The sequence below is a fragment of the Salmo salar genome, chromosome ssa13, assembly GCF_905237065.1.
Source record: "Salmo salar chromosome ssa13, Ssal_v3.1, whole genome shotgun sequence".
NCBI lineage: Eukaryota > Metazoa > Chordata > Actinopteri > Salmoniformes > Salmonidae > Salmo > Salmo salar.
In genome coordinates this window covers 87,423,679-87,451,216 of record NC_059454.1, presented here as the reverse complement: position 1 = coordinate 87,451,216, position 27,538 = coordinate 87,423,679, and the positions used below count along the sequence as shown (strand labels likewise).

The 27,538-nt window shown below is 44.5% G+C and overlaps 1 protein-coding gene across 4 annotated transcripts in view; it reads left to right on the top strand.

Moving 5' to 3' along the window:
* The window catches only part of LOC106567758 (neurofibromin), a 71,964-nt gene that overhangs the window by 11,647 nt on the left and 32,779 nt on the right, over positions 1 to 27,538 (top strand). For all 4 annotated transcript variants that reach the window (XM_045692332.1, XM_045692333.1, XM_014137461.2 and 1 more), the window contains exons 5-27: positions 527 to 633; positions 798 to 865; positions 1,558 to 1,633; positions 3,157 to 3,314; positions 3,433 to 3,606; positions 3,744 to 3,872; positions 9,163 to 9,237; positions 10,046 to 10,177; positions 16,674 to 16,808; positions 17,293 to 17,406; positions 17,508 to 17,587; positions 17,723 to 17,846; positions 18,067 to 18,313; positions 18,483 to 18,556; positions 18,674 to 18,757; positions 18,873 to 19,214; positions 19,320 to 19,459; positions 19,575 to 19,697; positions 20,083 to 20,166; positions 22,382 to 22,498; positions 22,623 to 22,804; positions 23,809 to 24,020; positions 24,291 to 24,452. In XM_045692332.1, the coding sequence (XP_045548288.1) occupies positions 527 to 633; positions 798 to 865; positions 1,558 to 1,633; positions 3,157 to 3,314; positions 3,433 to 3,606; positions 3,744 to 3,872; positions 9,163 to 9,237; positions 10,046 to 10,177; positions 16,674 to 16,808; positions 17,293 to 17,406; positions 17,508 to 17,587; positions 17,723 to 17,846; positions 18,067 to 18,313; positions 18,483 to 18,556; positions 18,674 to 18,757; positions 18,873 to 19,214; positions 19,320 to 19,459; positions 19,575 to 19,697; positions 20,083 to 20,166; positions 22,382 to 22,498; positions 22,623 to 22,804; positions 23,809 to 24,020; positions 24,291 to 24,452 (3,139 nt within the window). The remainder of the gene's footprint in view (positions 1 to 526; positions 634 to 797; positions 866 to 1,557; positions 1,634 to 3,156; positions 3,315 to 3,432; positions 3,607 to 3,743; positions 3,873 to 9,162; positions 9,238 to 10,045; positions 10,178 to 16,673; positions 16,809 to 17,292; positions 17,407 to 17,507; positions 17,588 to 17,722; positions 17,847 to 18,066; positions 18,314 to 18,482; positions 18,557 to 18,673; positions 18,758 to 18,872; positions 19,215 to 19,319; positions 19,460 to 19,574; positions 19,698 to 20,082; positions 20,167 to 22,381; positions 22,499 to 22,622; positions 22,805 to 23,808; positions 24,021 to 24,290; positions 24,453 to 27,538) is intronic.

Sequence of the window (27,538 nt, the reverse complement as noted above, 5' to 3'; positions counted from 1 at the left end):
ATATTAATTATTTGTTGAAGCTCAGAAAGCACATATTTTGTCTTCCTCCTCCTTGCACTGGTGTACAAGTTGGTTCTGAGGTAGAAGACAAGAGTGCTGCTCCACTTGTCTGTGTTGCAGTCTGCACTTGTTAACCGAGCTGTGTTGTGGTCTTATTGGTCCATGACTGGCAGGCCCAGACTGATGAAGTGGCTGGTTATTAAATCATGTGGAGTTGGTTATGTTATGTGATGTTAAAACAGGGTTAGAGAGTTGACCTCAACCACTCCCCAGTGTCGCCTCTCTCTCTTTTTGTCCTCAGCTTTTACCTTGAAAGCATTGCCCATTCACCCAGACTAGTCTGTCACGTTATTACCATTAGTCAGATGAGACCTAGGCTTACCGTTTGATTACTGTTTCTATTATGATGCTCTACTGCTACTTCTCTATCATGTTCTAATGATGTGATTCTATTGAATGTGAATATTCGAGGAGATTAAAATAACCATCTTGATTGAAGATCCATCTCTGCGGCGTTTCCCCTCAGGTTGCAGGAGCTCACCTTGTGTTCGGAGGACACAGTGGATGTCCATGACATCGAGCTCATCCAGTACATTAATGTGGACTGTGCCAAGCTAAAGAAACTGCTCCAAGGTATTTGTGTATTCTTATCAGTCACATTGCTTTATTTTGGACTACAGCCGTCCCATTTGAAGTTATCCGTTTGATAGAGCCAAAGATGTTCTGTTTCTTTTGAGTTGTGCACCGTTGTTGAGGTTCAGTGTGGACTCAGTATTGGTTGTCATTTCCTCCTGCAGAGACGGTGTTTAAATTCAAAGCCCTCAAGAAGCCTGCCCAGCTAAGTGTCATCAACAGTTTAGAGAAGGTGAGTATCTCTCTCTCTCTCTCTCTCTCTCTCTGTCTGCCTCTCTGTCTGCCACTGTCTCTCTCTCTCTGTTTCTCTCTTACACATCTATCCACAGACTCACTTTCTCCACCTAGTGGTCTCTGGTCCACATCTCCTGTTTCCCTACTCCTCCTGCTCTAGTGCAGTGTCTGTTGACTTCCTGTTGCCCTGCTCCTCCTGCTCTAGTGCAGTGTCTGTTGACTTCCTGTTGCCCTGCTCCTCCTGCTCTAGTACAGTGTCTGTTGACTTCCTGTTGCCCTGCTCCTCCTGCTCTAGTACAGTGTCTGTTGACTTCCTGTTGCCCTGCTCCTCCTGCTCTAGTACAGTGTCTGTTGACTTCCTGTTGCCCTGCTCCTCCTGCTCTAGTACAGTGTCTGTTGACTTCCTGTTGCCCTGCTCCTCCTGCTCTAGTACAGTGTCTGTTGACTTCCTGTTGCCCTGCTCCTTCTGCTCTAGTACATTTCTGTGGAGCTGCTCAGGCATCTGGATACACTTCAGTTACACTAACCGTCTGTGGCTCGCCAGAAGCCCCAGTCTTGAAGCTTGACATTACAATCAGGACAGGAAATATTGTTGCAAGTTGTTGTGTTGTTGATAGTCTTCTTTGCGAGTAGAAGATAGGTACAGTGCTTCCCAGGCAGGTGGTGTGACCCCCTTCTCTCTCCCCTCAGGCCTTCTGGAACTGGGTGGAGAACTACCCTGATGAGTTCACCATGCTATACCAGAGGCCACAGACAGACATGGCTGGTGAGAATGCAGTTACAGTTCTAATGTTACACTTAGTGATGAATCATACAGTACCAGTCAAAAGTTTGGACACCTACTTATTCAAGGGTTTTTCTTTTCTTTTTTTTACTATTTTCTACGTTGTAGAATAATAGTGAAGACATCAAAACTATGAAATAACAAAAAAAGTGTTAAACAAATCTAAATATATTTTGACCGCTTTGCACACTCTTGGTATTCTCTCAACCAGCTTCACCTGGAATGCTTTTCCAACAGTCTTGGAGTTCCCACATATGCTGAGCACTTGTTGGCTGCTTTTCCTTCACTCTGCTGTCCAACTCAACCCATCTCAAATGGGTTGAGGTAGGGTGATTATGGAGGCCAGGTCATCTGATGCAGCATTCCATTACTCTCCTTCTTGGTCAAATAACACACCTCCAGGCTGTGTAAGGGCTGTGTCATTGTCCTGTTGAAAAACAAATGATAGTCCCACTAAGCGCAAACCAGATTGGATGGTGTATCGCTGCAGAATGCTGTTAGCCATGCTGGTTAAGTGTGCCTTGAATTCTAAATAAATCACAATAGTTTCACCAGCAAAGCACCCCCACACCATCACACCTCCTCCTCCATGCTTCACGGTGGGAACCACACATGCAGAGATCATCCATTCACCTACTCTGCGTCTCAAAAAGACACGGCGGTTGGAACCAAAAATCTAAAATTTGGACTCATCAGACCAAAGGACAGATTTCCACCAGTCTAATGTCCATTGCAGGTGTTTCTTGGCCCAAGCTAGTCTTCTTCTTATTGGTGTTCTTTAGTAGGGGTTTCTTTTCAGAAATTCGACCATGAAGGCCTGATTGACGCTGTCTCCTCTAAACAGTTGATTTGAGATGTGTCTGTTACTTGAACTCTGACGCATTTCTTTTTTGGCTGCAATTTCTGAGGCTGGTAACTCTAATGAACTTATCCTCTGCAGCAGAGGTAACTCTGGGTCTTCCTGTTGCGGTCCTCATGAGAGCCAGTTTCATCAAAGCGCTTGATGGTTCTTTCCATGATATGGATTTGGTATTTTACCAAATAGGGCTATCTTCTGTATACCACCCCTACCTTGTCACAACACAACTGATTGGCTCAAACGCATTAAGAAGGAAAGAAATTCCACAAATTCACTTTTAACAAGGCATAACTGTTAATTATAATGCATTCCAGGTGACTACCTTATGAAGCTGGTTGAGAGAATGCCAAGAGTGTGCAAAGCTGTCATCAAAGCAAAGGGTGGCTACTTTGAAGAATCTCAAATATAAAATCTATTTTGATTTAACACTTTTTGGTTACTACATGATTCCATATGTGTTATTTCATAGTTTTGATGTCTTCACTATTATTCTACAATGTAGACTATAGTAAAAATTAAGAAAAACACTTGAATGAGTAGGTGTGTCCACACTTTTGACTGGTACTGTATGTCTGTGTTATTGACTATGTTGTTGCTTGGTTGTGTCTCTCCCAAACTGTGTGTTGCCTGGCCGGGTCTCTCCCAGACTGTGCAGAGAAGCTGTTTGACCTGGTGGACAGTTTTGCTGAGAGTGCCAAGAGGAAGGCAGCCGTGTGGCCACTGCAGATCATCCTCCTCATCCTCTGTCCCGACATCACACAGGACATCTCCAGAGAGACTGTAGAGGACACCAAGGTCAATAAGGTCAGACACAACACACCCACGGGGCAGGGCACACACTAGGGTTCTAATCAGCCATGTCTTACAGTACACTACTCTTCTCTCATACAGTACTGTTACAGTACTCTTCTGTCCCTAACAGAAACTGTTCCTGGAGAACCTGAGGAAGGCCCTGGCCGGCCACGGGAGCAGTAAACAGCTGACTGAGAGTGCTGCCATCGCTTGTGTCAAACTCTGCAAGGCCTCCACCTACATCAACTGGGAGGACCACTCTGTCATCTTCCTCCTGGTGCAGTCCATCGTAGTGGACCTTAAGGTGAGCATCAGCCACAGATTGTCCTCTGGTCATCTGTGTTATGGGAAGGTATTATAAACATAGTATCCAGTATTAGTCACCAGTGGTAACCAGTCACATCTGATGCTATGGACGTTGTTTCTCCCTTCTCCTGTCAGGCCCTGCTCTTCAACCCAGCCAAGCCTTTCTCCAGAGGGGCGGGAAGCCAGAATGCAGACGTGGACCTCATGATCGACTGCTTTGTCTCTTGTTTCCGCATCAATCCCCACAACAACCAGCATTTTAAGGTATTTATTAAGGATCCCCTTGCTACTCTTCCTGGGGTCCAGCAACATTAAGTCAGTTATATATACAGTTTAAAATATTACATGACATTACATTTCATAACACTTAACTAATACATTTAGTGTGTTCCCTCAGGCCGCTACTCCACTATCACATATTTACAATACAACATCCATGTGTATGTGCATGTCTTATCATGTGTGTGTTTCTTCACAATCCCTGCTGTTCCGTACGGTGTATTTCTATCTGCTTGCATCAGTTACCTGATGTGAAATAGAGTTCCATGTAGTCATGGCTCTGTGTAGTACTGTGTGCCTCCCATAGTCTGTTCTTGGCTTGGGGATTGTGAAGAAACCTTTGGTGACATGTCTTGTGGGGTATGCATGGGTGTCCAAGCTGTGTGCTAGTAGTTTAAAACAGACACCTCAATGCATTCAGCAGGTCAACACTTCTTACAAAAACAAGTAGTGATTAACCTCTCTAGGGTAGGTGGCACCAAATCGTCCCACCTACGTAACAGCCAGTGTAATCCCGTGGCGCGTTATTCAAAAACCTTAGAAATGCAAAAACTTCAATTTTTCAAACATATGACTATTTTACACCATTTTAAAGACAAGACTCTCGTTAATCTAACCACACTGTCCGATTTCAAAAAGACTTTACAACGAAAGCAAAACATTAGATTATGTCAGCAGAGTACCCAGCCAGAAATAATCAGACACCCATTTTTCAAGCTAGCATATAATGTCACATAAACCCAAACCACAGCTAAATGCAGCACTAACCTTTGATGATCTTCATCAGATGACAACCCTAGGACATTATGTTATACAATACATGCATGTTTTGTTCAATCAAGTTCATATTTATATCAAAAACCAGCTTTTTACATTAGCATGTGACTAGCATGTGACTAGCATTCCCACCGAACACTGCCGGTGAATTTACTAAATTACTCACGATAAACGTTCACAAAAAGCATAGCAATTATTTTAAGAATTATAGATACAGAACTCCTCTATGCACTCGATATGTCCGATTTTAAAATAGCTTTTCGGTGAAAGCACATTTTGCAATATTCTCAGTAGATAGCCCGGCATCACAGGGCTAGCTATTTAGACACCCAGCAAGTTTAGCACTCAGAAAAGTCACATTTACTATAAGAAAAATGTTATTACATTTGCTGTCTTCGTCAGAATGCACTCCCAGGACTTCTACTTCAATAACAAATGGTTGGTTGGTTTGGTTCAAAATAATCCATAGTTATATCCAAACAGCGGCGTTTTGTTCGTGCGTTCAAGACACTATCCGAAAGGGTAAATAAGGGTGACGAGCATGGCGCAATTCGTGACAAAAAAATGCTAAATATTCCATTACCGTACTTCGAAGCATGTCAACCGCTGTTTAAAATAAATTTTTATGCAATTTTTCTCATAAAAAAGCGATAATATTCCGACCGGGAATCTGCGTTTAGGTAAACAGACGAAAGAAAATAAAGCATGGGGTTGACTCGGGCACGCGCCTAAGCCCATAGTACTCTGATCGGCCACTTGCCAAAAGCGATAATGTGTTTCAGCCAGAGGCTGCCTCGATATCGTTCAGCTTTTTCCTGGGCTCTGAGAGCCTATGGGAGCCGTAGGAAGTGTCACGTTAGAGCAAAGATCCTCAGTCTTCAATAAAAAGAGCCAAGATGAAACACAACTTGTCAGACAGGCCACTTCCTGCATGGAATCTTCTCAGGTTTTGGCCTGCCATTTGAGTTCTGTTATACTCACAGACACCATTCAAACAGTTTTAGAAACTTTAGGGTGTTTTCTATCCGAAGCCAATAATTATATGCATATTCTAGTTACTGGGCAGGAGTAGTAACCAGATTAAATCGGGTACGTTTTTTATCCGGCCGTGTCAATACTGCCCCCTAGCCCTAACAGGTTAAGTCAATCTCTAATTCACTTTGAGTCATGAGAGATTGATATGCATATTATTAATATTAGCTCTCCGTGTACATTTAAGGGCCAGCCGTGCTGCCCTGTTCTGAGCCAATTAAAATTTTCCAAGGATCCTCTTTGTTGCACCTGACCATACGACTGAACCGTAGTCCAGATGCGACAAAACGAGAGCCTGTAGGACCTGCCTCATTGATAGTGTTGTTAAAAAGGCAGGACTGCGCTTTATTATGGACAGACTTCTCCCCATTTTAGCTACTGTTGTATCAACATGTTTTGACCATGACAGTTTACAATCCAGGGTTACTCCAAGCAGTTTAGTCACCTCAATGTCCACATTATTCATTACAAGATTCAGTTGAGGTTTAGTGAATGATTTGTCACAAATTACAATGCTTTTAGTTTTTGAAATATTTAGGACCAGCTTATTCCTTGCCACCCATTCTGAACCTGACTGCAGCTCTTTATTAAGCAGTGATTTCACTCGCTTTAGAACTGACGTGTATAGTGTTGAGTCCGCCGCATACATAGCTTTACTCAAGGCCAGTGGCATGTCATTAGTAAAGATTGAAAAAAGTAAGGGGCCTAGACAGCTGCCCAGGGGAATTCCTGATTTTACCTGGATTATGTTGGAGAGGCTTCCATTAGAACAGCCTCTGTGTTCTGTTAGACAGGTAACGCTTTCCAGGCTCTGTCGCAACCGGGAGACCCATGGGGCGGCGCACAATTGGCCCAGCGTCGTCCGGGTTAGGGGAGGGTTTGGCCAGCAGAGATGTCTTTGTCCCATCACACTCTAGAGACTCCTGTGGCGGGCCGGTACCATGCACACTGACACGGTCGCCAGGTGTACGGTGTTTTCTCCGACACATTGGTGTGGCTGGCTTCCGGGTTAACTTCTATGGGCTAGGTGGGACGTTAGCGTCCCACTCTATTCAACAGCCAGTGAAATCGCGTGGCGCGAAATACAAATACCTCAAAAATTCAATAATTTCTATATTTCAAACATACGACTATTTTACACCATTTGAAAGATAAGAGACTCGTTAATCTAACCACATTGTCCGATTTCAAAAAGGCTTTACAGCGAAAGCAAAATATTAGATTATGTTAGGAGAGTACATGGACACAAATAACCACACAGCCATTTTTCAAGCAAGCATATATGTCACAAAAACACAAAACACAGCTAAATGCAGCACTAACCTTTGATCTTCATCAGATGACACTCCTAGGACATTATGTTATACAATACATGCATGTTTTGTTCAATCAAGTTCATATTTATATAAAAAAAACAGCTTTTGACATTAGCATGTGATGTTCAGAACTAGCATTCCCACCCAAAACTTCCGGTGAATTTATTAAATTACTCATCATAAACGTTGACAAAATACATAACAATTATTTTAATAATTATAGATACAGAACTCCTTTATGCAATCGCTATGTCAGATTTAAAATAGCTTTTCGGCGAAAGCACATTTTGCAATATTCTGAAGACATAGCTCAGCCATCACGGCTAGCTAATTTGACACTCGCCAACTTCGGGGTCACCTAAACTCAGAATTACTATTAGAAAAATTGGGTTACCTTTGCTGTTCTTCGTCAGAATGCACTCCCAGGACTGTTACTTCTACAACAAATGTTGTTTTTGTTCCAAATATTCCATAGTTATGTGCAAATACCCCCGTTTTGTTTGCGTTCAGGTCACTATCCAAAGGGTAACGCGCGAGTGCATTTCGAGACAATACATTTCAAAATGTTCCATTACCGTACTTAGAAGCATGTCAAACGCTGTTTAAAATTTAAAAAAAAAGGTATTTTTCTCTTAAAATAGCAATAATATTCCAACCGGACAATACTGTATTCATTCAAAGAGGAAAATAAAAAATGGCGAGGTCTCGTGAACGCGCATTTCCATTCCCTTTGTCCTCAGGCAGACCACTGACAAACTGAGTTACTATACTTTGCCCAGAGACAGGAGACGCCCCAATCCGCTTTCTGGCGGCTTTAGAGAGCCAATGGAAGCCTTAGAAAGTGCAACATAACCCCACGGATACTGTAGTTTCGATAGACAAGCAAAAGGAGAACTACAAAATCGCAGACAGGCCACTTCCTACTTGGAATCTTCTCAGGTTTTTGCCTGCCATATGAGTTCTGTTATACTCACAGACACCATTCAAACAATTTTAGAAACTTTAGAGTGTTTTCTATCCAAATCTACTAATAATATGCATATTCTCATTTCTGGGCAAGAGTAGTAACCAGTTTAAATCGGGTATGTTTTTTATCCGGCCGTGAAAATACTGCCCCCTAGCCCAGACAGGTTAAGTGGGCATTGTGTCAAGAAGCAGTGTGGCTTGGTTGGGTCGTTTTTCGGAGGATGCATGCCTCTCGACCATCGCCTCGCCCGAGTCCATACGGGAGTTGCAGCGATGAGACAAGACTTTAACTACCAATTGGATACCATGAAAAAGGGGTAGACCTTTTTTTTTATTGGGACAGTTAACTCTTTATCCACAATATAGCAGGGGGTGTAAAGCCATAACACATACGTTTTTCCATCAGCAGACTATGATCAATAATGTCAAAAGCCGCACTGAGGTCTAACAAAACAGCTCCCACAATCTTTTTATCATCAATTTCTCTCAGCCAATCAATCATCATTCTTCAGTCATTTGTGTAAGTGCCGTGCTTGTTGAATGTCCTTCCCTTTAAGTGTGCTTACAGTAAAATAGCATTGTATCTGGTCAAATACAATTTTTTCCAAATGTTTACTAAGGGTTGGTAACAAGCTGATTGGTTGGCTATTTGAGCGAGTAAAGGGGGGCTTTACTATTCTTGGGTAACATAATTACTTTTGCTTTCCTCCAGGCACACTCTAGGCTTAGATTGAAGATATGGCAAATAGAGGAGGGCCAATATCATCTGTTATTATCCTCAGTAATTTTCCATCCAAGTTGTCAGACCCCAGTGGCTTATTGTTGAAAGACAACAGTAGTTTTTTCACTTCTTCCACACTCACTTTACGGAATTCAAAATTACAATGCTTGTTTTTCATAATTTGATCAGTTATACTTGGATGTGTAATGCCGCATTTGTTGCTGGCATGCCATGCCTAAATTTGCTAATCTTGCCAATGGAAAAATCATTAAAGTAATTGGCAATATCAGTGGGTTTTGTGATGAATGAACCATCTGATTCAGTCAATGATGGAGCTGAGTTTTGGAGTATAGTATTTCATAGAAATGGTTGTTGATGCACACTTTTTAACCACATACTGGTGTGTTGCAGTAAGGACTCTGATCTCTGGTTAATCTCTCTTTATTTTTCTCCTCCATTTCAGGTCTGCCTGGCCTCATCCTCCCCTCCCACCTTCCACTTCGTCCTGGTCAACTCCCTACACAGAATCATCACCAATGTAAGTGTGTGTTGTCATGGCCCAACATAGGGTTAAGGGATCAATCAACACACCAAATGCCAATGTCCAGTGCCACTATTCAAAGTATATAAAGTGACCAATGCTGTGTGTGCACACAGTGCATGTCTAGAATGACCAGTGGTAACCTTATCTGTGGTGACTTTGTGTAGATGATGTCACTACTGTATACACTGGGCTGGCTCTATTACCCAGCCATTAGATCGACTACCATCTCACTCTGGATGAGCCATGCAGGGAGAGGAAGTGCTGCAGACACTCATGTGGTTTATGTGTGTGTGTGTTTGTGTGTTTCAATAGGAAGTGCCTGAGGGAAGATTTCATACAGAGACCCTTTTATTAGCTCTCCATGTGCCTGGGAGACTGTGTGTGAGGGAGTGAGAGTATGACTGGTCTCTCTCTCACCCCCCTCACGCAAAGCACTTCCTGTCTGTGAGCAGAAGTCAGAGGCTGCTTTTGTTCTTGCATGTCTCTGTCTGTCTGGGTTGGTGGGTGGGTAACAGAGAGTAGGAGAGTACAGCCGCCATCTTTCTCCCCTCCAGGCAAACTGGAGAAGTCCCATCTCTCCACCCTAACAAATGCTACTGGGCTGAAGGCCCTATGTCATTTTGTGAATGAGTTTCAATTGGGATAAGACTCAACACCCACTATTACTATTTAACCTACCGGCCGTGTTTTATCCAAGTCTCTCTATAGGATTACATTTCTGTTTCAAATGTTTTATAATGAAGCCTACAGTAGGTTTGTTTACAGGATTGAGTTTAACCCTCTGTCCATTCCTTTGCTGCAGTCTCCATTGGACTGGTGGCCTAAGATTGATGCGGTGTACTGCTACTCTGGAGAGCTGAGGATCATGGTTTCTGAGACGCTGGGCCACGTGATGAGGGGCTGCAGTACGCACGCTCCCCTCCGCATGACTCCGGTAAGACACACACACAACAAAAACATACTCAACAAACCCAAAATATTACCGGTGTGTGAGTGTGCATGATTGTTATTTTTATGAATGGGCCATGTTGGGATGAGATGTTATTCAATGCCAGACTGCAGTGTCCATGTTTGGTTTTACTGTGGAGAGCAGGATCTCCCACTCCCCACCAAGACACTTTATTTTTTCTCCCCACTCCAAATACAAACTTATACATACAAACAACAACTTAGACGCACTCAAACAGTGACTACATCTCCTCTGCCCAGACCCGTATGCTCACACCCCCATCATTAGTGCATTATTGTTTGCCACTTGGCCTTAAATTGTACCAATTTGTTTTTCGTGGTCCCCCATGCTATTTTAATAATAAATCATTAAATTTGTCCATTGTGTTCATGATGGCGGATTGATTGATTTCCAAGTTTTTAATATATGTTTTTTTTTCAAGATGAGTGATGAATCGTCCAGCTCATTGGGTAGCTCACTACACCACTATATGCAATGTCATGAAATATGCAGACAGATTAAAAGTAAGTTTACATTGTAATACTTCTGACAGCCAACTTTCTAGCTCCGTCCATACATTTTGGACTTCATAGCATTCCCAGAAAGCTGTTAGTTTTACACTTAACACATGACTCTGCTGTTGCGCTGTAGAGTTTTCTCTCTTGTATAATACATTCTATACATTTACTTTATACTGGATTAAACATACATTTTCCTTAAGTGTAATTTTGTTACTTATGCTCCAACTTTCCCTCCATCTCGTGCTAACATCATTTGGTTCCAATCTTGGTTCCAATTGTTTTTTTCTAACTCAAATAAGATTCCTTCAAGGTTGCTCTGATGTCGAAAAGATTTCAAATCGAAATGTTTTGATACACTACATGACCAAAAGTATGTGAATGCCTGCTTGTCGAACATCTCATTCCAAAATCCTGGGTATTAATATGGAGTTGCTCCCCCCTTTGCTGCTATAACAGCCTCCACTCACTAGATGTTGGAACATCGCTGCGGGGACTCCATTCAGCCACAAGGGCATTAGTGAGGTCAGGCACTGATGTTGGGCGATTAGGTCTGGCTTGCATTCGGCATTCCAATTCATCCCAAAGGTGTTCGATGGGGTTGAGGACAGGGCTCTGTGCAGGTCAGTCAAGTTCTTCCACACCGATCTCGACAAACCATTTCCGTATGAACTTCGCTTTGTCCACGGGGGCATTGTCATGCTGAAACAGGAAAGCGCCTTCCACAAAGTTGGAAGCATAGAATTGTCTAGAACAGTGGTTCCCACATTTATTTTTATAGTCCCGTACTCCTTCAAACATTCAACCTCCAGCTGCATACCCCCTCTAGCACCAGGGTCAGCGCACTCTCAAATGTAGTTTTTTGTCATCATTGTAAGCCTGCACACACACACACACACACACACACACACACACACACTATACAATACATTTATTAAACATAAGAATGAGTGTGAGGTTTTTGTCAAAACCCGGCTCGTGGAAGTGACAAAGAGCTCTTTTAGGACCAGGGCACAAATAATAATAATCAATAATTTTGCTCTTTATTTAGCCATCTTACATATAAAACTTTTTATTTGTTAATTGAAAAGTGTGAATAACTCACCACCGGTTAATGAGAAGGGTGTGCTTGAAAGGATGCACATAACTCTGCAATGTTGGGTTGTATTGGAGAGGGTCTCCGTCTTAAATCATTTTCCACACACAGTCTGTGCCTGTATTTAGTTTTCATGCTAGTGAGGGCCGAGAATCCACACATACTGTAGGTACGTGGTTGCAAAGGGCATCAGTGTCTTAACAGCGCGATTTGCCAAGGCAAGAAACTCTGAGCGTAGTCCAATCCAGAAATCTGGCAGTGGCTTCTGATTAAATTACATTTTCACAGAACCGCTTGTTGCAATTTTGATGAGGCTCTCATGTTCATATATCGGTAAGTGGACTGGAAGCAGGGAATGAAAGGGATAACCAATTCAGTTGTTTGTTCCATCAGTTTCGGGAAGGTACCTGCGTAATTGCACACCCAACTCACTCAGGTGATTCGCTATATCACATTTGACATTGTCCGTAAGCTTGAGTTCATTTGCACACAAAAAAATCACACAATGATGGAAAGACCTGTGTGTTGTCCAACTTCTTAATCAGCCTCAATTTTGTCCCGCACATTGAATATAAATGGACTGTTTGAAAATGTGAATACATTTTTATTTGGTGTACCCTCGACGGCATTGCGCATGCCTCCATACCCAGTTTGGGAATGCCTGGTCTAGAATGTCACTGTATGCTGTAGCGTTAAGATTTCCCTTCACTGGAACTAAGGGGCCTAGCCCGGACCATGAAAATAGCCCCAGACCATTGTTTCTCCTCCATCAAACTTTACAGTTGGCGTTATGCATTGGGGCAAGTAGCATTCTCCTGGCATCCCCGAACCTAGATTCGTCTGTCAGACTGCCAGATGGTGATGTGTGATTCATCACTCCAGCCGACGCTTGGCATTGTGCATGGTGATCTTAGGCTTGTGTGCTGCTGCTTGGGCATGGAAACCCATTTCGGTTCTTGTGCTGACGTTGTATCCAGAAGCAGTTCGGAACTCGGTAATGAGTGTTGCAACCAAGGACAGATGATTTATAAATGTTACATGCTTCAACACTCGGCGGTCCCGTTCTGAGTTTGTGTGGCCTACCACTTCGCGGCTGAGCCGTTGTTGCTCCTAAACGTTTCCCCTTCACAATAACAGCACTTACAGTTGACTGGGGCAGCTCTAGCAGGGCAGAAATTTGATGAACTGACTTGTTGGAAAGGTGCCATTGTATGACGGTGCCACGTTGAAAGTCACTGAGCTTTTCAGGACGGGCCATTATGCTGCCAATGTTTGTCTATGGAGATTGTATGGCTGTATGCTCGATTTTATACACCTGTCAGCAACAGGTGTGACTGAAATAGCCGAATTCCACTAATTTGAAAGGATGTCCACATACTTTTGGCCATGTAGTGTAAATGTCGTAAGTAAAAGCCTTGGGTAGGGAGTTCAAACAATTCCAAGTCTGGAAGTTTAAAACCACCCTCGGACTTAGATGATGTAAAACTTTCCTTTTTATTCTATGAATTTTATTTGCCCACGTTAAGTCTTATGACCGAGTATACGTTTTTAAAGAATGTCTTCGGTGGAGTAGTTGGTATTACAGAAAATAAATACAAAAAGCCATGCCATTCTTATTTTTATTTATGGAATGCATTTCAATTAACAGGTGTGCCTTGTTAAAAAAAAAATGGTGGAATTTCTTTCCTTCTTAATGTGTTTGAGCCAATCAGTTATGTTGTGACATGGTAGGGATGGGTATACAGATGACAGCCCTTATTTTGTAAAAGACTAAACCCATATTATGGCAAGAACAGCTCAAATAAGCAAAGAGAAACGACAGTCCATCATTACTTTAAGACATGAAGGTCAGTCAATCTGGAAAATGTCAAGAACTTTGAACGTTTCTTCAAGTGCAGTCGCAAAAACCATCAAGCGCTATGATGAAACTGGCTCTCATGAGGACCGCCACAGGAAAGGAAGACCCAGAGTTACCTCTGCTGCAGAGGATAAGTTCATTAGAGTTAACAGCCTCAGAAATTGCAGCCCAAATAAATGCGTCACAGAGGCCAAGTAACAGACAAATCTCAACTTCAACTGTTCAGAGACTGCGTCAATCAGGCCTTCATGGTTGAATGCTGCAAAGAAACCACTACTAAAGGACACCAATAATAAGAAGAAGAGACTTGCTTGGGCCAAGATACACGAGCAATGGACATTAGACCAGTGGAAATCTGTCCTTTGGTGTGATGAGTCCAAATTAGAGATTTTTGGTTCCAACCGCCGTGTCTTTGTGAGACGCAGAGTTGGTGAACGATGATCTCAGCATGTGTGGCTCCCACCGTGAAGCATGAAGGATGTGTGGGGGTGCTTTGCTGGTGACATCGTCTGTGATTTATTTAGAATTCAAGGCACACTTAACCAGCATGGCTACCACAGCATTCCTCAGCGATACTCCATCCCATCTGGTTTGCGCTTAGTGGGACTAACAGGACAATGACCCAACACACCTCCAGGCTGTGTAAGGGCTATTTGACCAAGAAGGAGAGTGATGGAGTGCTGCATCAGATGAGCTGGCCTCCACAATCACCCGACCTCAACCAAATTGAGATGGTTTGGGATGAGTTGGACCGCAGAGTGAAGGAAAAGCAGCCAACAAGTGCTCAGCATATGTGGGAACTCCTTCAAGACATTGGCTTCACCTGGAATGCTTTTCCAAGAGTATGCAAATCTGTCATCATGGCAAAGAATGGCTACTTTGAAGAACCTCAAATATAAAATATATTTAGATTAAACACTTTTTTGTTGTTGGTTACATGATTCCATATGTGTTATTTCATAGTTTTGATATCACTATTATTCTGCAATGTAGAAAATAGTAAAAATATAGAAAAACCCTTGAATGAGTAGGTGTGTTCAAACTTTTGACTGGTACTGTATATAAATCTGATAACTCTCTTGATAACCATCTTTGATAACCACTCACTTCCCTGTCATTTTGTGTGTGCGCGTGTCATCTCGCTCATATCTGTGTGTTTGGTCTACTCATCTCATGGAGGTGAAGGACGGCAGAGGGAACTCTCTGACATCATTGACTCGGTGGTGCTTCTTTGTCTGCTGCTTATTTTCTCTTTTCATATTGCCCCGTTCTTTCCTTCTCCTCCATTTTCTTTGACCTGGCTGCTGCCGCCCACTCACTCAGATGCCAACCTGTCACAGTCACTGTTTTGCATGGCAGTGGGCGTCTGTTGCTGTAAGTATAACTGCCACCCCTACCACTCCCCACGCTTCCTCCTTCCGACTCCTCTGCAGCTGACCTCTAACCCCTGACCCCACCCTCAGGCTACCACAGATAAGAGAGAGCCCCTGTCGTCCTCCACCTCTGTGCTCTGGTTGAAGTGAGCCTGCGTCCGACTCCTCCCTCCACTCCATCTCATCTGTATGCTAAGCTAGCTCCTGGCGCATGCTTCTCAGTCTGTTAGTGCTGAGTGATTTGTAGTGCTATTTGAGGTCGTTTCGGTTATTAAAAAATAATCACGGTTTTCGATTTTCGTTCAAATATAATTCAACATTAAATGCACTATACATTGTGGATTGAATGCTGTAACAAAACAGAATACAACAATTAATAAAAGGCCAATGATTTTAGGGACCATTACTGCTTATTAACCATTTATTCACATTACTTTAAAATATTTCAGTTGTGTGTGTTACATTTGTTTTATTTGATTTACTTTATTATTTAGTTCCAAGTCATCATTTCATCTCTATAGATCTGCTGCCTATACTGTCTGACAAAATCACTATTTTAGTAGTTCTTCAAAGTTAATGAGGCATACTTTTATTACTGCTGAATACCAACTATCAATCACTTAGATCTTGTATTTTCAGGTAGATGACTCACAAAGCAACTGCTCTCTGTCTCGCACGTTCTTCTCTCCCTCAGTGTCTGCCCCACACAGACCGGACAAATAGGCACGCAATGGATTATGGTCAGTGTAGTTAATTACCACGTTTTCTGCGCTAAACCATGTGGAACATTGGCCTGTTGGAAACTAAAACTACTAAATCGCCCAGTTCGGGCTTGATCTGATTTATCTCTAGAGAAACTGCACATTGAGCTCACAGAAAAAAACTGAACAAATAGAAGTTAAAGTAATTGAACAAATGTTGGTCAGTTAGTTGTTTTAAAAAAGAAAAACAACGGACTTGTTGGTTAATTGCTCAGCACTACAGCCTGTTGAGGCTGAGTCCTACTTGCACTCTCACTAATACTTTGGATTGTTCATCGTCTTTATTTGAACTCCTAAATGGAGGATTTTAATATAATCACAGCGTTGATATGCCTTCAAACTAGGTTCTATGGATGGCTACTTGGTTGTGTTTATCACCTGTGAACGGATGAGAGGCCTATAGATTGTGTTGGTGCATAGTTGAACATTTCCTTCAAACACCACTAGAATGCTATTTCCTCATCCATAATTCCTGTTTGCAGTGTCCTGGTGTTTGTGTGTGGGCCTGACTCCCTCATGGTGGCCAGCCCATGATGGTTTAGGCATGGCCCCTTAGGCTCCTGTCTGTTTGTCCACCTCCTGTTTCATGGCCCACCAATGAAGGGCACTTATGAAACAGTGTCTCTCTCTCTCTCGCCCCCTGTTTGACCCCTGATTCCTTCTCTCCTGGTGGCTCTCCTGATCCCTGTGCGCTGGGTCACTGTTGCTCGGAGGGTGGGAACTTGTTTGTCTGATTATAGTAGAGATACTCTGCATCTGTTTCTCCCTCTCCTCTACTTAATTTTTCCATGTTTACCTTTCTCTTTTCTATCACTCTCCTCATCTTAAATGAATGCTCCTGCTAATGGATAGTCTCTACTGTTCGTTTCCTTCAGAGTCTGACCTTCAAGGAGAAGATGACCAGTCTGAAGTTCAAGGAGAAGACCACAGACCTGGACACGCGTAGCCACAAGTACCTTCTGCTGGCTCTCGTCAAGCTCATCCATGCTGACCCCAAACTCATGCTACATGTTAGTGTTTGCTCTGTTTACTTTAGGACTCCTGGACAGAAATAATGTTTATTTTGCTGTTTGAGGATGGCTGTGTAACACAGTAGTTGTACTTATCCTTTAATTCTACATTTGTTGTTGGATTAAGCGATTTATCGTTGTTAATTCCACTTGCCGGGTTAGATTTAGACAAATTAGCGAAGTGTTAGGTTAGAGACTTGTTAGAAAGTCTTAGGGCTCGAACACACCAATAGCGTTTTCCTGCCGAGAGTACTTGCAAACCGATTTTACATGTAGAATTGTGTGAAAATGCCAGACATCAACAGCACACTCAACAATCGGTAGACGAACGGGAGATCCACATTCGGTGCGATGTGTGCCACCCTTTTGAACTGGTTTGAGATTTGCAAAGACTTTTAGGCAAACTAGACCGGGAAAGCCACTCTTGGCATGTTTGTACATTGCTGTGTAGTTGTTTACGTGTTTGTTTGTGTGTGTGTGTCAGAACCCAGGTAAGCAGGGTCAGGAGATCCAGAGCAGTACAGCAGAGCTGATCACCGGCTTGGTGCAGCTGGTGCCTCTGGCCAACATGGGAGAGTGTTCACAGGAGGCCATGGAGGTGAGCCCCATCTCTCTTTCTCTCGCTCTCTTTTTCTCCAGTATGGTTCCATTTTGCCACAGTAGCTAAAACATACTCCTCCTGTTTTCTTCCTTTTATAGGCCCTCTTGGTCCTGCATCAACCTGAGGCCATAGAGCTGTGGAACCCAGATGCTCCCATTGAAACCTTCTGGGACATCAGGTAGCCTCAGCCCTCCTTTTTATAGATGTTCTCTTACCTTAAGATGCCAGGTAAAATTGAGTGTTCATTGATGCTGATTGCTTAGTACAGATGGAGGCCACCAGTTTGACTGTGATTGGCTGTTGTACCCTACAGTTCCCAGGTGCTCTTCTTCATCTGTAAGAAGCTGGTTGGACACCAGATGATCAACAGTACAGAGATCCTTAAGTGGCTGAGGGAGATCCTCATCTGCAGGAACAAGTTCCTCCTCAGGAACAAGGTGAGCCACAGCGTTGTGGGTTTTGTAGTCCTTATACCTGTGGGTCTCATCCAGGAGGGCACAAGGTTATAGAATGTTCAGAATTATATTTAGGCATATTTGTCTTTTTGAGTAAAGCAAAAAGATAGCTCTATGCATGACATGTTGTATATAACATTCAGAATCCCCTCCTGAAAAATCTCCATTGTTGTAACCCTTCGGTCCTGTCTTCCTCCCCCAGGAGCGGGCCACGGTGGGCAGTGGCATCCCCATCTGTAGACAGGCCCAGACTAAGCTGGAGGTGTGTCTCTACATGTTCCTGTGGAGCCCTGACATGGAGGCCGTTCTGGTGGCCATGTCCTGCTTCAGACACCTCTGTGAGGAGGCTGAGGTCCGCTGTGGAGTGGACGAGGTCCCGGTCCAGACCATCCTGCCCAACTACAACACCTTCATCGAGTTTGCCTCCGTCAGCAACATGATGTCCACAGGTTAGTAGTGAATGAACGCGCTAATGACCTATAACCTGGAGTTTCTTATGGTGTATAGACAGAGTACCACCTCTAGAGGGCAGTCACAGCATGAGAGCTCAGCAGGTTATGACGTCGGGGCTGTCTGAGAGGCCAAGGCTCCTGTCATGGTGTGTTTGTGTGTTTTCAGGCCGGTCAGCCCTGCAGAAGAGAGTGATGGCTCTGTTGAGGAGGATCGAACATCCTACTGCAGGAAACACAGAAGTGAGAGTGGCCTGCTGCTGTGTTCCTGTTCATACCCTGATGCTTCAATATGGAAGGATGTTTGTGAAGCACGATATTCACATCAACTCAACATTTGTTTTATAATCTTCCCTATAGGCATGGGAAGACACGCATGCAAAATGGGAGCAGGCGACCAAATTAATCCTCACCCATCCCAAAACTAAGCTAGAGGATGGCCAGGTAAGCAGACATCCATTAGCCTGTTCTTATGCATTCTCCTTACGCACATCAAAATACACTTCACAAATGATTGTTGTGGAATGATGTTGTCCCTCTGTTGCTCCTATCTGTCCAGGAGTGGATCAACATGACTGGCTTCCTGTGTGCTCTGGGGGGGGTGTGTCTGCAGCAGCGCAGCGCCCCAGGCCTGGCCACCTACAGCCCCCCCATGGGGCCTCTCAGTGAGAGGAAGGGCTCCATGATCTCCATGGGCTCCTGTGAGGGGAACACGGAGACGCCCCTGGGCCGCTTCCTGGACCGCCTGCTGTCCCTCATGGTTTGCAGCCATGAAAAGGGTGTTCAGATCCGGACCAATGTTAAGGATCTGGTGGGCCTGGAGCTCAGCCCAGCTCTCTACCCCATGCTCTTCAACAAACTGAAGAACAGCATCAGCCGCTTCTTCGACGCACAGGGGCCGGTGAGAGGAACACATACACATGTACAGTGAAAAGGGTTGAACCTGTAAATCCAAAGACACTGTTAACCTGTGTGGTAAAATGTATAATTTTTTGTATCTGTTTAGGTTCCCATCAATGACACTAACACCCAGTTTGTGGAGCAGACCATCGCCATCATGAAGAACCTACTGGACAACCACACTGAGGGCAGCTCAGAGCACCTGGGACAGGCCAGCATAGAGACCATGATGCTGAACCTGGTCAGGTAAAAGCCTTCGCTCCTCTCCTCCATGGCGTGCTGACCCTGGACTATGAGACCGTTGGTGCTGTGAGCACACTGCCCACTCTTATTCTCCCCATGCCCTGTGTTGTGTTGGCAGGTACGTGCGTATCCTGGGCAACATGGTGCATGCCATCCAGATGAAGACCAAGCTGTGCCAACTGGTGGAGGTGATGATGGAGAGACGAGACGACCTGTCCTTCTGCCAGGAGATGAAGTTCAGGTGAGAGATCGAGACGACCTGTCCTTCTGCCAGGAGATGAAGTTCAGGTGAGAGATCGAGACGACCTATCCTTCTGCCAAGAGACAAAGTTCAGGTGAGAGATCGAGACGACCTATCCTTCTGCCAGGAGACAAAGTTCAGGTGAGAGTTCGAGACGACCTGGCCTTCTACCAAGAGACAAAGTTCAGGTGAGAGATCGAGACGACCTGGCCTTCTACCAAGAGATAAAGTTCAGGTGAGAATGTCCTCCTGGAGTCTAGACTGTCAGTCAAACATGTTCTGTACTGTCCAGGTTTACCGCAACATATCAACTGATACGGAGTAATACAAAGACCATGACATCGCGTTTACATACAGTCAATTAATGTCTGTTTGTCCTTGGCAGGAATAAGATGGTGGAGTACCTAACAGACTGGGTGATGGGCACCTCAAACCAGGCAGCTGATGATGATGTCAAGTGTCTTACCAGGTACTGTACTACTACTACCCCCCCCTTCTTGACTGCAAGCCTGGACAAGCTCACTGAGGGGAGTGAGCCTCTAGGTCATACACTCCCCCAGGTTAGGTGCTACATCAGAGATGACATACAATGGTTCCAGACACTACCCCACATATCTTTTCTCAGATCTTATCTCCCCCAAGGAGGTAGTGACTGGCTCAGACATTGTGGAGACAAGTACATGGTTCCCCATCAATCATGCCATCCCTTCACACGGTTTAGAATAGGTAAAGACACATTCACATATGAAGACAATGTTCTCTCCTGTCCTCTTCTCTTTCTGATATGCTGCATAGCACCAGAGACATGTGAAAGACAAGCCTGACTTCTCCCCTCTCTGGGCCCCAGGTGACTAAGCCCCAGCTGAGGGAGGAAGTGCAACTGCCAACACCAGAGTCCGAAGGGATGCATTCTTATAACAAGCATATCATATAAGCATATTATGCAGATAAGACATCTTAATTATCTATGTTACCTAACTAATTCTGATTCTTCCGCCACAGTCCTCACAGTGACCGTACATATCCCAACAAGAAGCCATGACTTACAGGCACCAATCCGGACGCTTATAAGAAATCCTGCTATGCCTTGCGACAAACCATCAAACAGACAAAGCGTCAATACAGGACTAAGACCGAATCCTACTACACCAGCTCTGACGCTCATCAGGATGTGGCAGGGCTTGCAAGCTATCACGGATTACAAAGGGAAACCCAGCAGAGAGCTGTCCTGTGAAGCAAGCCTACCAGACGAGCTAAATGCCTTTTATGCTCGCTTCGAGGCAAGCAACACTGAACCATGCATGAGAGCACCAGCTGTTCTGGATGACTGTGTGATCACGCTCTCTGTAGCCGATGTGAGTAAGACCTTTATACACGTTAACATTCAGACGGATTACCAGGCTGCGTAGTCAGAGCATAGGCTGACCATCTGGCAAGTGTCTTCACTGACTTTTTCAACGTCTCCCTGACCCAGTCTAATACCTACATGTTTCAAGCAGAACACCATAGTCCCTGTGTCCAAGAATGCCAACCTAACCTGTCTAAATGACTACCGCCCCGTAGCACTCACATCTGTAGCCATGAAAGGCTCACATCAACACCATCATCCCAGAAACCCTGGACCCACTCCAATTTGCATAGCCCTCAAACAGATCCACAGATGACACAATCTCTATTGCACTCTACACTGCCCTTTCCCACCTGGACAAAAGGAACACCTACTTGAGAATGCGGTTAATTGACAACAACTCAAAGTTCAACACCATAGTGCCCTCAAGCTCATCACTAAGCTAAGGACCCTGGGACTGAACACCTCCCTCTGCAACAGGATCCTGGACTTCCTGACGGGCCGCCCCAGGTGGTCAGGTTAGGCAACAATACATTCGCTACACTGACCCTCAACACGGTGTCCCATCAGGGGTGCGTGCTTAGCCCCCTCCTGTACTCCCTGTTCACCCACGACTCCAATACCATCATCAAGTTTGCCGATGACACAATGGTGGTGGACCTGATCAACGACGATGAGACCACCTATAGGGAGGAGGTCAGAGAGACCTGGCAGTGAGGTGCCAGGACAACAACCTCTCCCTCAATGTCGGCAAGACAAAGGAGCATCTGACCGCAAGATGCTATAGAGGGTAGTGCATACAGCCCAGTACATAACTGGGGTTGAACTCCAAGCCAACAGTTAACCGACTAGCTACCTGTACGAAATTAACCAAATAGCTACCTGTACTAAATTAACCAAGTAGCTACCCGGACTATCAGCATTGACCCTTTGACTCTATGCACACACACTGGACTCTACCCACACACTTGCACATACTGACACTCCATCAGAGATATATACGCTGCTGCTGCTACTGTCTATTATATATCCTGTTGCCTAGTCACTTTACCCCTACCTATACAGTATGTACATATCTACCTCAATTTCCTAGTACCCCTGCACATAGACTCGGTACTGCTACCCCATGTATATAGCCAAGCTATCATTGCTCATTGTGTATTTATTCCTCATGTTACTTTCTTTATATATTTTTTTTTAATTTTATTCTGCGTCGTTGTGAAGTGAGCTTTTCACTGTTAGTCTAAACCTGTTGTTTACAAAGCATGTGAAATTAAAATGTGATTTGATCTGACCTCTAACCCCTGACCTCTGCTTTGTGCTGTGTGATACACAGGGACCTAGACCAGGCCAGTATGGAGGCGGTGGTGTCTCTGCTAGCTGGCCTGCCCCTGCAGCCTGAGGAGGGAGACGGAGTGGAACTGATGGAGGCCAAGTCCCAGCTCTTCCTCAAGTACGCCAGCTATCTTCTCTTTACTCACTATTACTATTGAAGTTCATTACTTATGCAATGTGGCTTACTTAATAAAATGTTCTAAAAGAGAATGAGTAGAGTATCTTTCTCCTTCTCCTCCCAGGTACTTCACCCTGTTCATGAACCTGCTGAATGACTGCAGTGAGGTGGAGGATGATGGGCAGCAGGTGGCAGGGAGGAAGAGGGGCATGTCTCGACGCCTGGCTTCCCTCAGACACTGCACCGTCCTGGCCATGTCCAACCTCCTCAACGCCAATGTGGACAGTGGCCTCATGCACTCCATTGGTCAGTCTGGAAACCTAATATATCAATATTACGTTCTCCCCTCGGGTGTAGCTCGTCTGAGGAGGAGACGTAAATGCCTGGGCCTAAACACACCAGGTAACACGGATGAAAGGGGAAGAAATGTGGGGTGCAATGAGCGATAAATAAATCAGACCACAACCAGAACTCAATTTTAACCCTCAAGGGATGTTTAGTGAATTAGTTAAATAAACAATATAGAACACCCATAAATAATCAGTAAGAAACAAAACAACCACAACAAGGGAAGGTAAGAGAAGGGAATGTTTGGGATCGGGGTCCAAGTAATGAAAATAAACAAAAGGTCCCTCGTCTTCTACACACCTAATCCTTCCTAACACACTCTAAGCCCTAACCCACTGTCCTACCTGGTTCCAAAAAAATACAAGGGTGACACCCGCCCGGCTAACCTAGTGTATAAAACAATGGGTTATCTACGTGAGAATGTACACCCATGGGCAGATCTACCTTTTCCCTTCTCCAGGACCTAGGTAGGGTGGAGCGCCTCAGGAGGACAGGCTGAAACACAAACAAAGAAATTAACACAAATAGTCAAACAAAAAACAAGTGTCCTCTCTCTCTCCCCCTCTCTCTTCTTCTCCTCTCACACGGCAAACAGATATCCTCTCTGTAATCAGCTACAGCCACGCCCACCATCGTTAGCCGCAACTCGGTACACCTGTAATGCCCAAGACAAACACACTAACGGGAAAATGGGGAACAAGAAAAACGTAACACGTAACAATCAACTTATCAGGAATGAGGCTTAGGCTCACTCTTTGGTTGGCTGCTTCATGTTTAAAGTGATTAACATGCGAAATAAGATGTAATAGTGGAAGTGGCTTTAATTGGATCTCTGTTGATTACATCTAATTCATCATTAGTGTAGGGTCATTAAAACAATACTTGCCCATGGTCAAGGTTCTTCCCTCTTGTCACACTTAGGTAAAATTACAATACATTTCTCTCTCTTTCTGTGTGTGTAGGTCTGGGCTACCATAAGGACCTGCAGACGCGGGCCACCTTCATGGAGGTGCTGACTAAGATCCTGCAGCAGGGGACAGAGTTTGACACGCTGGCAGAGACGGTGCTTGCTGACCGCTTTGAGAGGCTGGTGGAGCTGGTCACCATGATGGGAGACCAGGGAGAGCTGCCTATTGCCATGGCACTGGCCAACGTAGTGCCCTGCTCCCAATGGGTATGTAGTCTATTCACCACCCACTGTCCTTTCTCTGGGACCTGACATCTTTACATTTATATTACACCTGGGGGTGTGAATGGAATAACATTTAAAGCAAATAGTGTTCACACTGTTTTAGCTTATATTACGCCACTGTACCTCACTGCGATTGTTGCGGTATGAATATGAATGAATGCACCAGTGTTGCATCAGTGCTGTGCCAGTGTTGTGTAGATTGTAGGTGTCAGAGTGTGAGCTGTGTCAGTAACAATGATTTTCTCCTGTCAGGATGAGCTGGCGCGGGTGCTGGTGACTCTCTTTGACTCACGCCACCTCCTCTACCAGCTGCTGTGGAACATGTTTTCCAAGGAGGTGGAGCTTGCTGACTCCATGCAGACACTTTTCAGAGGAAACAGTCTGGCCAGTAAAATCATGACCTTTTGCTTTAAGGTACACAACATGACTGGCTGGGTGCCCAGGCATGAAAATGTGGACAAACTTTTTTACTATGCAAAATACCCCTGCTCTCTGACAAAGGATATGACACACTACAGTTGAAGTCAGAAGTTAGGTTGGAGTCATTAAAACTCGTTTTTCACTCCACAAATTTCTTGTTCACAAACAATAGTTTTGGCAAGTAGGTTAGGACATTTACTTTGTGAATGACACAAGTAATTTTTCCAACAATTGTTTGCAGACAGATTATTTCACTTGTAATTCACTGTATCACAATTCCATTGGGTCAGAAGTTTACATACACTAAGTTGACTATGTTTTTAAACAGCTTGGAAAATTCCAGAAAATCATGTCATGGCTTTAGAAGCTTCTGATAGGCTAATTGACATCATTTGAGTGAATTGGCGGTGTACCTGTGGATGCATTTCAAGGCCTACCTTCAAACTCAGTGCCTCTTTGCTTGACATCATGGGAAAATCAAAATATACTGCTCAAAAAAAATAAAGGGAACACTGAAACAACACATCCTAGATCTGAATGAAAGAAATAATCTTATTAAATACTTTTTTCTTTACATAGTTGAATGTGCTGACAACAAAATCACACACAAATAATCTATGGAAATCCAATTTATCAACCCATGGAGATCTGGATTTGGAGTCACACTCAAAATTAAAGTGGAAAACCACACTACAGGCTGATCCAACTTTGATGTAATGTCCTTAAAAGAAGTCAAAATGAGGCTCAGTAGTGTGTGTGGCCTCCACGTGCCTGTATGACCGCCCTACAACGCCTGGGCATGCTCCTGATGAGGTGGCGGATGGTCTCCTGAGGGATCTCCTCCCAGACCTGGACTAAACCAGGAACAGAACCAGGAACAGATATAGCCCTTGGTTCTCCCCAGACCTGACTGCCCTTAACCAACACAAAAATATCCTGTGGCGTTCTGCATTAGCATCGAACTGCCCCCACGATATGCAAATTTTCAGGGAAGTTAGAAACCAATACACACAGGCAGTTAGAAACGCCAAGGCTAGCTTTTTCAAACAGAAATTTGCTTCCTGCAACTCAAACTCTAAAAAGTTCTGGGACATTGTAAAGTCCATGGAGAATAAGAACACCTCCTCCCAACTGCCCACTGCACTGAGGATAGGAAACTCTGTCACCACCGATAAGCCCACTATAATTGAGAATTTCAATAAGCATTTTTCTACGGCTGGCCATGCTTTCCACCTAACTACCCCTACTGCATTCAACAGCACTGCACCCCCCCACAGCTACTCGCCCAAGCCTCCCCCTTTTCTCCTTCTCCCAAATCCATTCAGCTGATGTTCTGAAAGAGCTGCAAAATCTGGACCCCTACAAATCAGCTGGGCTTGACAATCTGGACCCTTTCTTTAAAAAATTATCTGCCGAAATTATTGCAACCCCAATTACTAGCCTGTTCAACCTCTCTTTCGTGTCGTCTGAGATTCCCATAGATTGGAAAGCAGCTGCTGTCATCCCCCTCTTTAAAGGAGGTGACACTCTTGACCCAAATTGCTACAGACCTATATCCATCCTACCCTGCCTTTCTAAGGTCTTCGAAAGCCAAGTCAACAAACAGATTACCGACCATTTCGAATCCCACCGCACCCTCTCCGCTATGCAATCTGGTTTCAGAGCTGGTCATGGGTGCACCTCAGCCACGCTCAAGGTCCTAAACGACATCATAACCGCCATCGATAAGAAACAATACTGTGCTGCCGTATTCATTGACCTGGCCAAAGCTTTTGACTCTGTTAATCACCACATCCTCATCGGCAGACTCAGTAGCCTTGGTTTCTCAAATGATTGCGTCGCCTGGTTCAGCAACTACTTCTCTGACAGAGTTCAGTGTGTCAAATCGGAGGGCCTACTGTCCGGACCTCTGGCAGTCTCTATGGGAGTGCCACAGGGTTCAATTCTTGGGCCAACTCTTTTCTCTGTATACATCAATGATGTCGCTCTTGCTGCTGGTGAGTCTCTGATCCAACTCTATGCAGACGACACAATTCTGTATACTTCTGGCCCTTCTTTGGACACTGTGTTAACAACCCTCCAGACGAGCTTCAATGCCATTCAACTCTCCTTCCGTGGTCTTCAACTGCTCCTAGAAAAAAGAAACGCACACCTATAAAGGCGAGGTGCTGGCTAGCGGAGTAGAACACTAGAAAATAAAGGAAAGCTGCACACTCTAAGAGCTCAGATGCCAAAATTTCATAACCAACGTTTCGACAGGTACCCTGATGAAGACAGCTTCGCTGTCGAAACGTTGGTTATTAAAAATTTTGCATCTGAGCTCTTAGAGTGTGCGGCTTTCCTTTATTCTCCAACTGCTCCTAAACACAAGTAAAACTAAATGCATGCTCTTCAACCGATCGCTGCCTGCACCTGCCCGCCTGTCCAGCATCACTTCTCTGGACGGTTCTAACTTAGAATTTGTGGACAACTACAAATACCTAGGTGTCTGGTTAGACTGTAAACTCTCCTTCCAGACTCGCATCAATCATCTCCAATCCAAAGTTAAATCTAGAATTGGCTTCCTATTTCGCAACAAAGCATCCTTCACTCATGCTGCCAAACATACCCTCGTAAAACTGACCATCCTACCAATCCTCGACTTCGGCGATGTCATTTACAAAATAGCCTCCAATACCCTACTCAACAAGCTGGATGCAGTCTATCACAGTGCCATCCGTTTTGTCACCCAAAGCCCCATATACTACCCACCATTGCGACCTGTACGCTCTTGTTGGCTGGCCTTCGCTTCATAATCGTCGCCAAACACATTGGCTCCAGGTCATCTACAAGACCCTGCTAGGTAAAGTCCCCCCTTATCTCCGCTCACTGGTCACCATAGCAGCACCCACCTGTAGCACGCGCTCCAGCAGGTATATCTCTCTGGTCACCCCTAAAGCCAACTCCTCCTTTGGTCGTCTCTCCTTCCAGTTCTCTGCTGCCAATGACTGGAACGAACTACAAAAATCTCTGAAACTGGAAACACTTATCTCCCTCACTAGCTTTAAGCACCAGCTATCAGAGCAGCTCCCAGATCACTG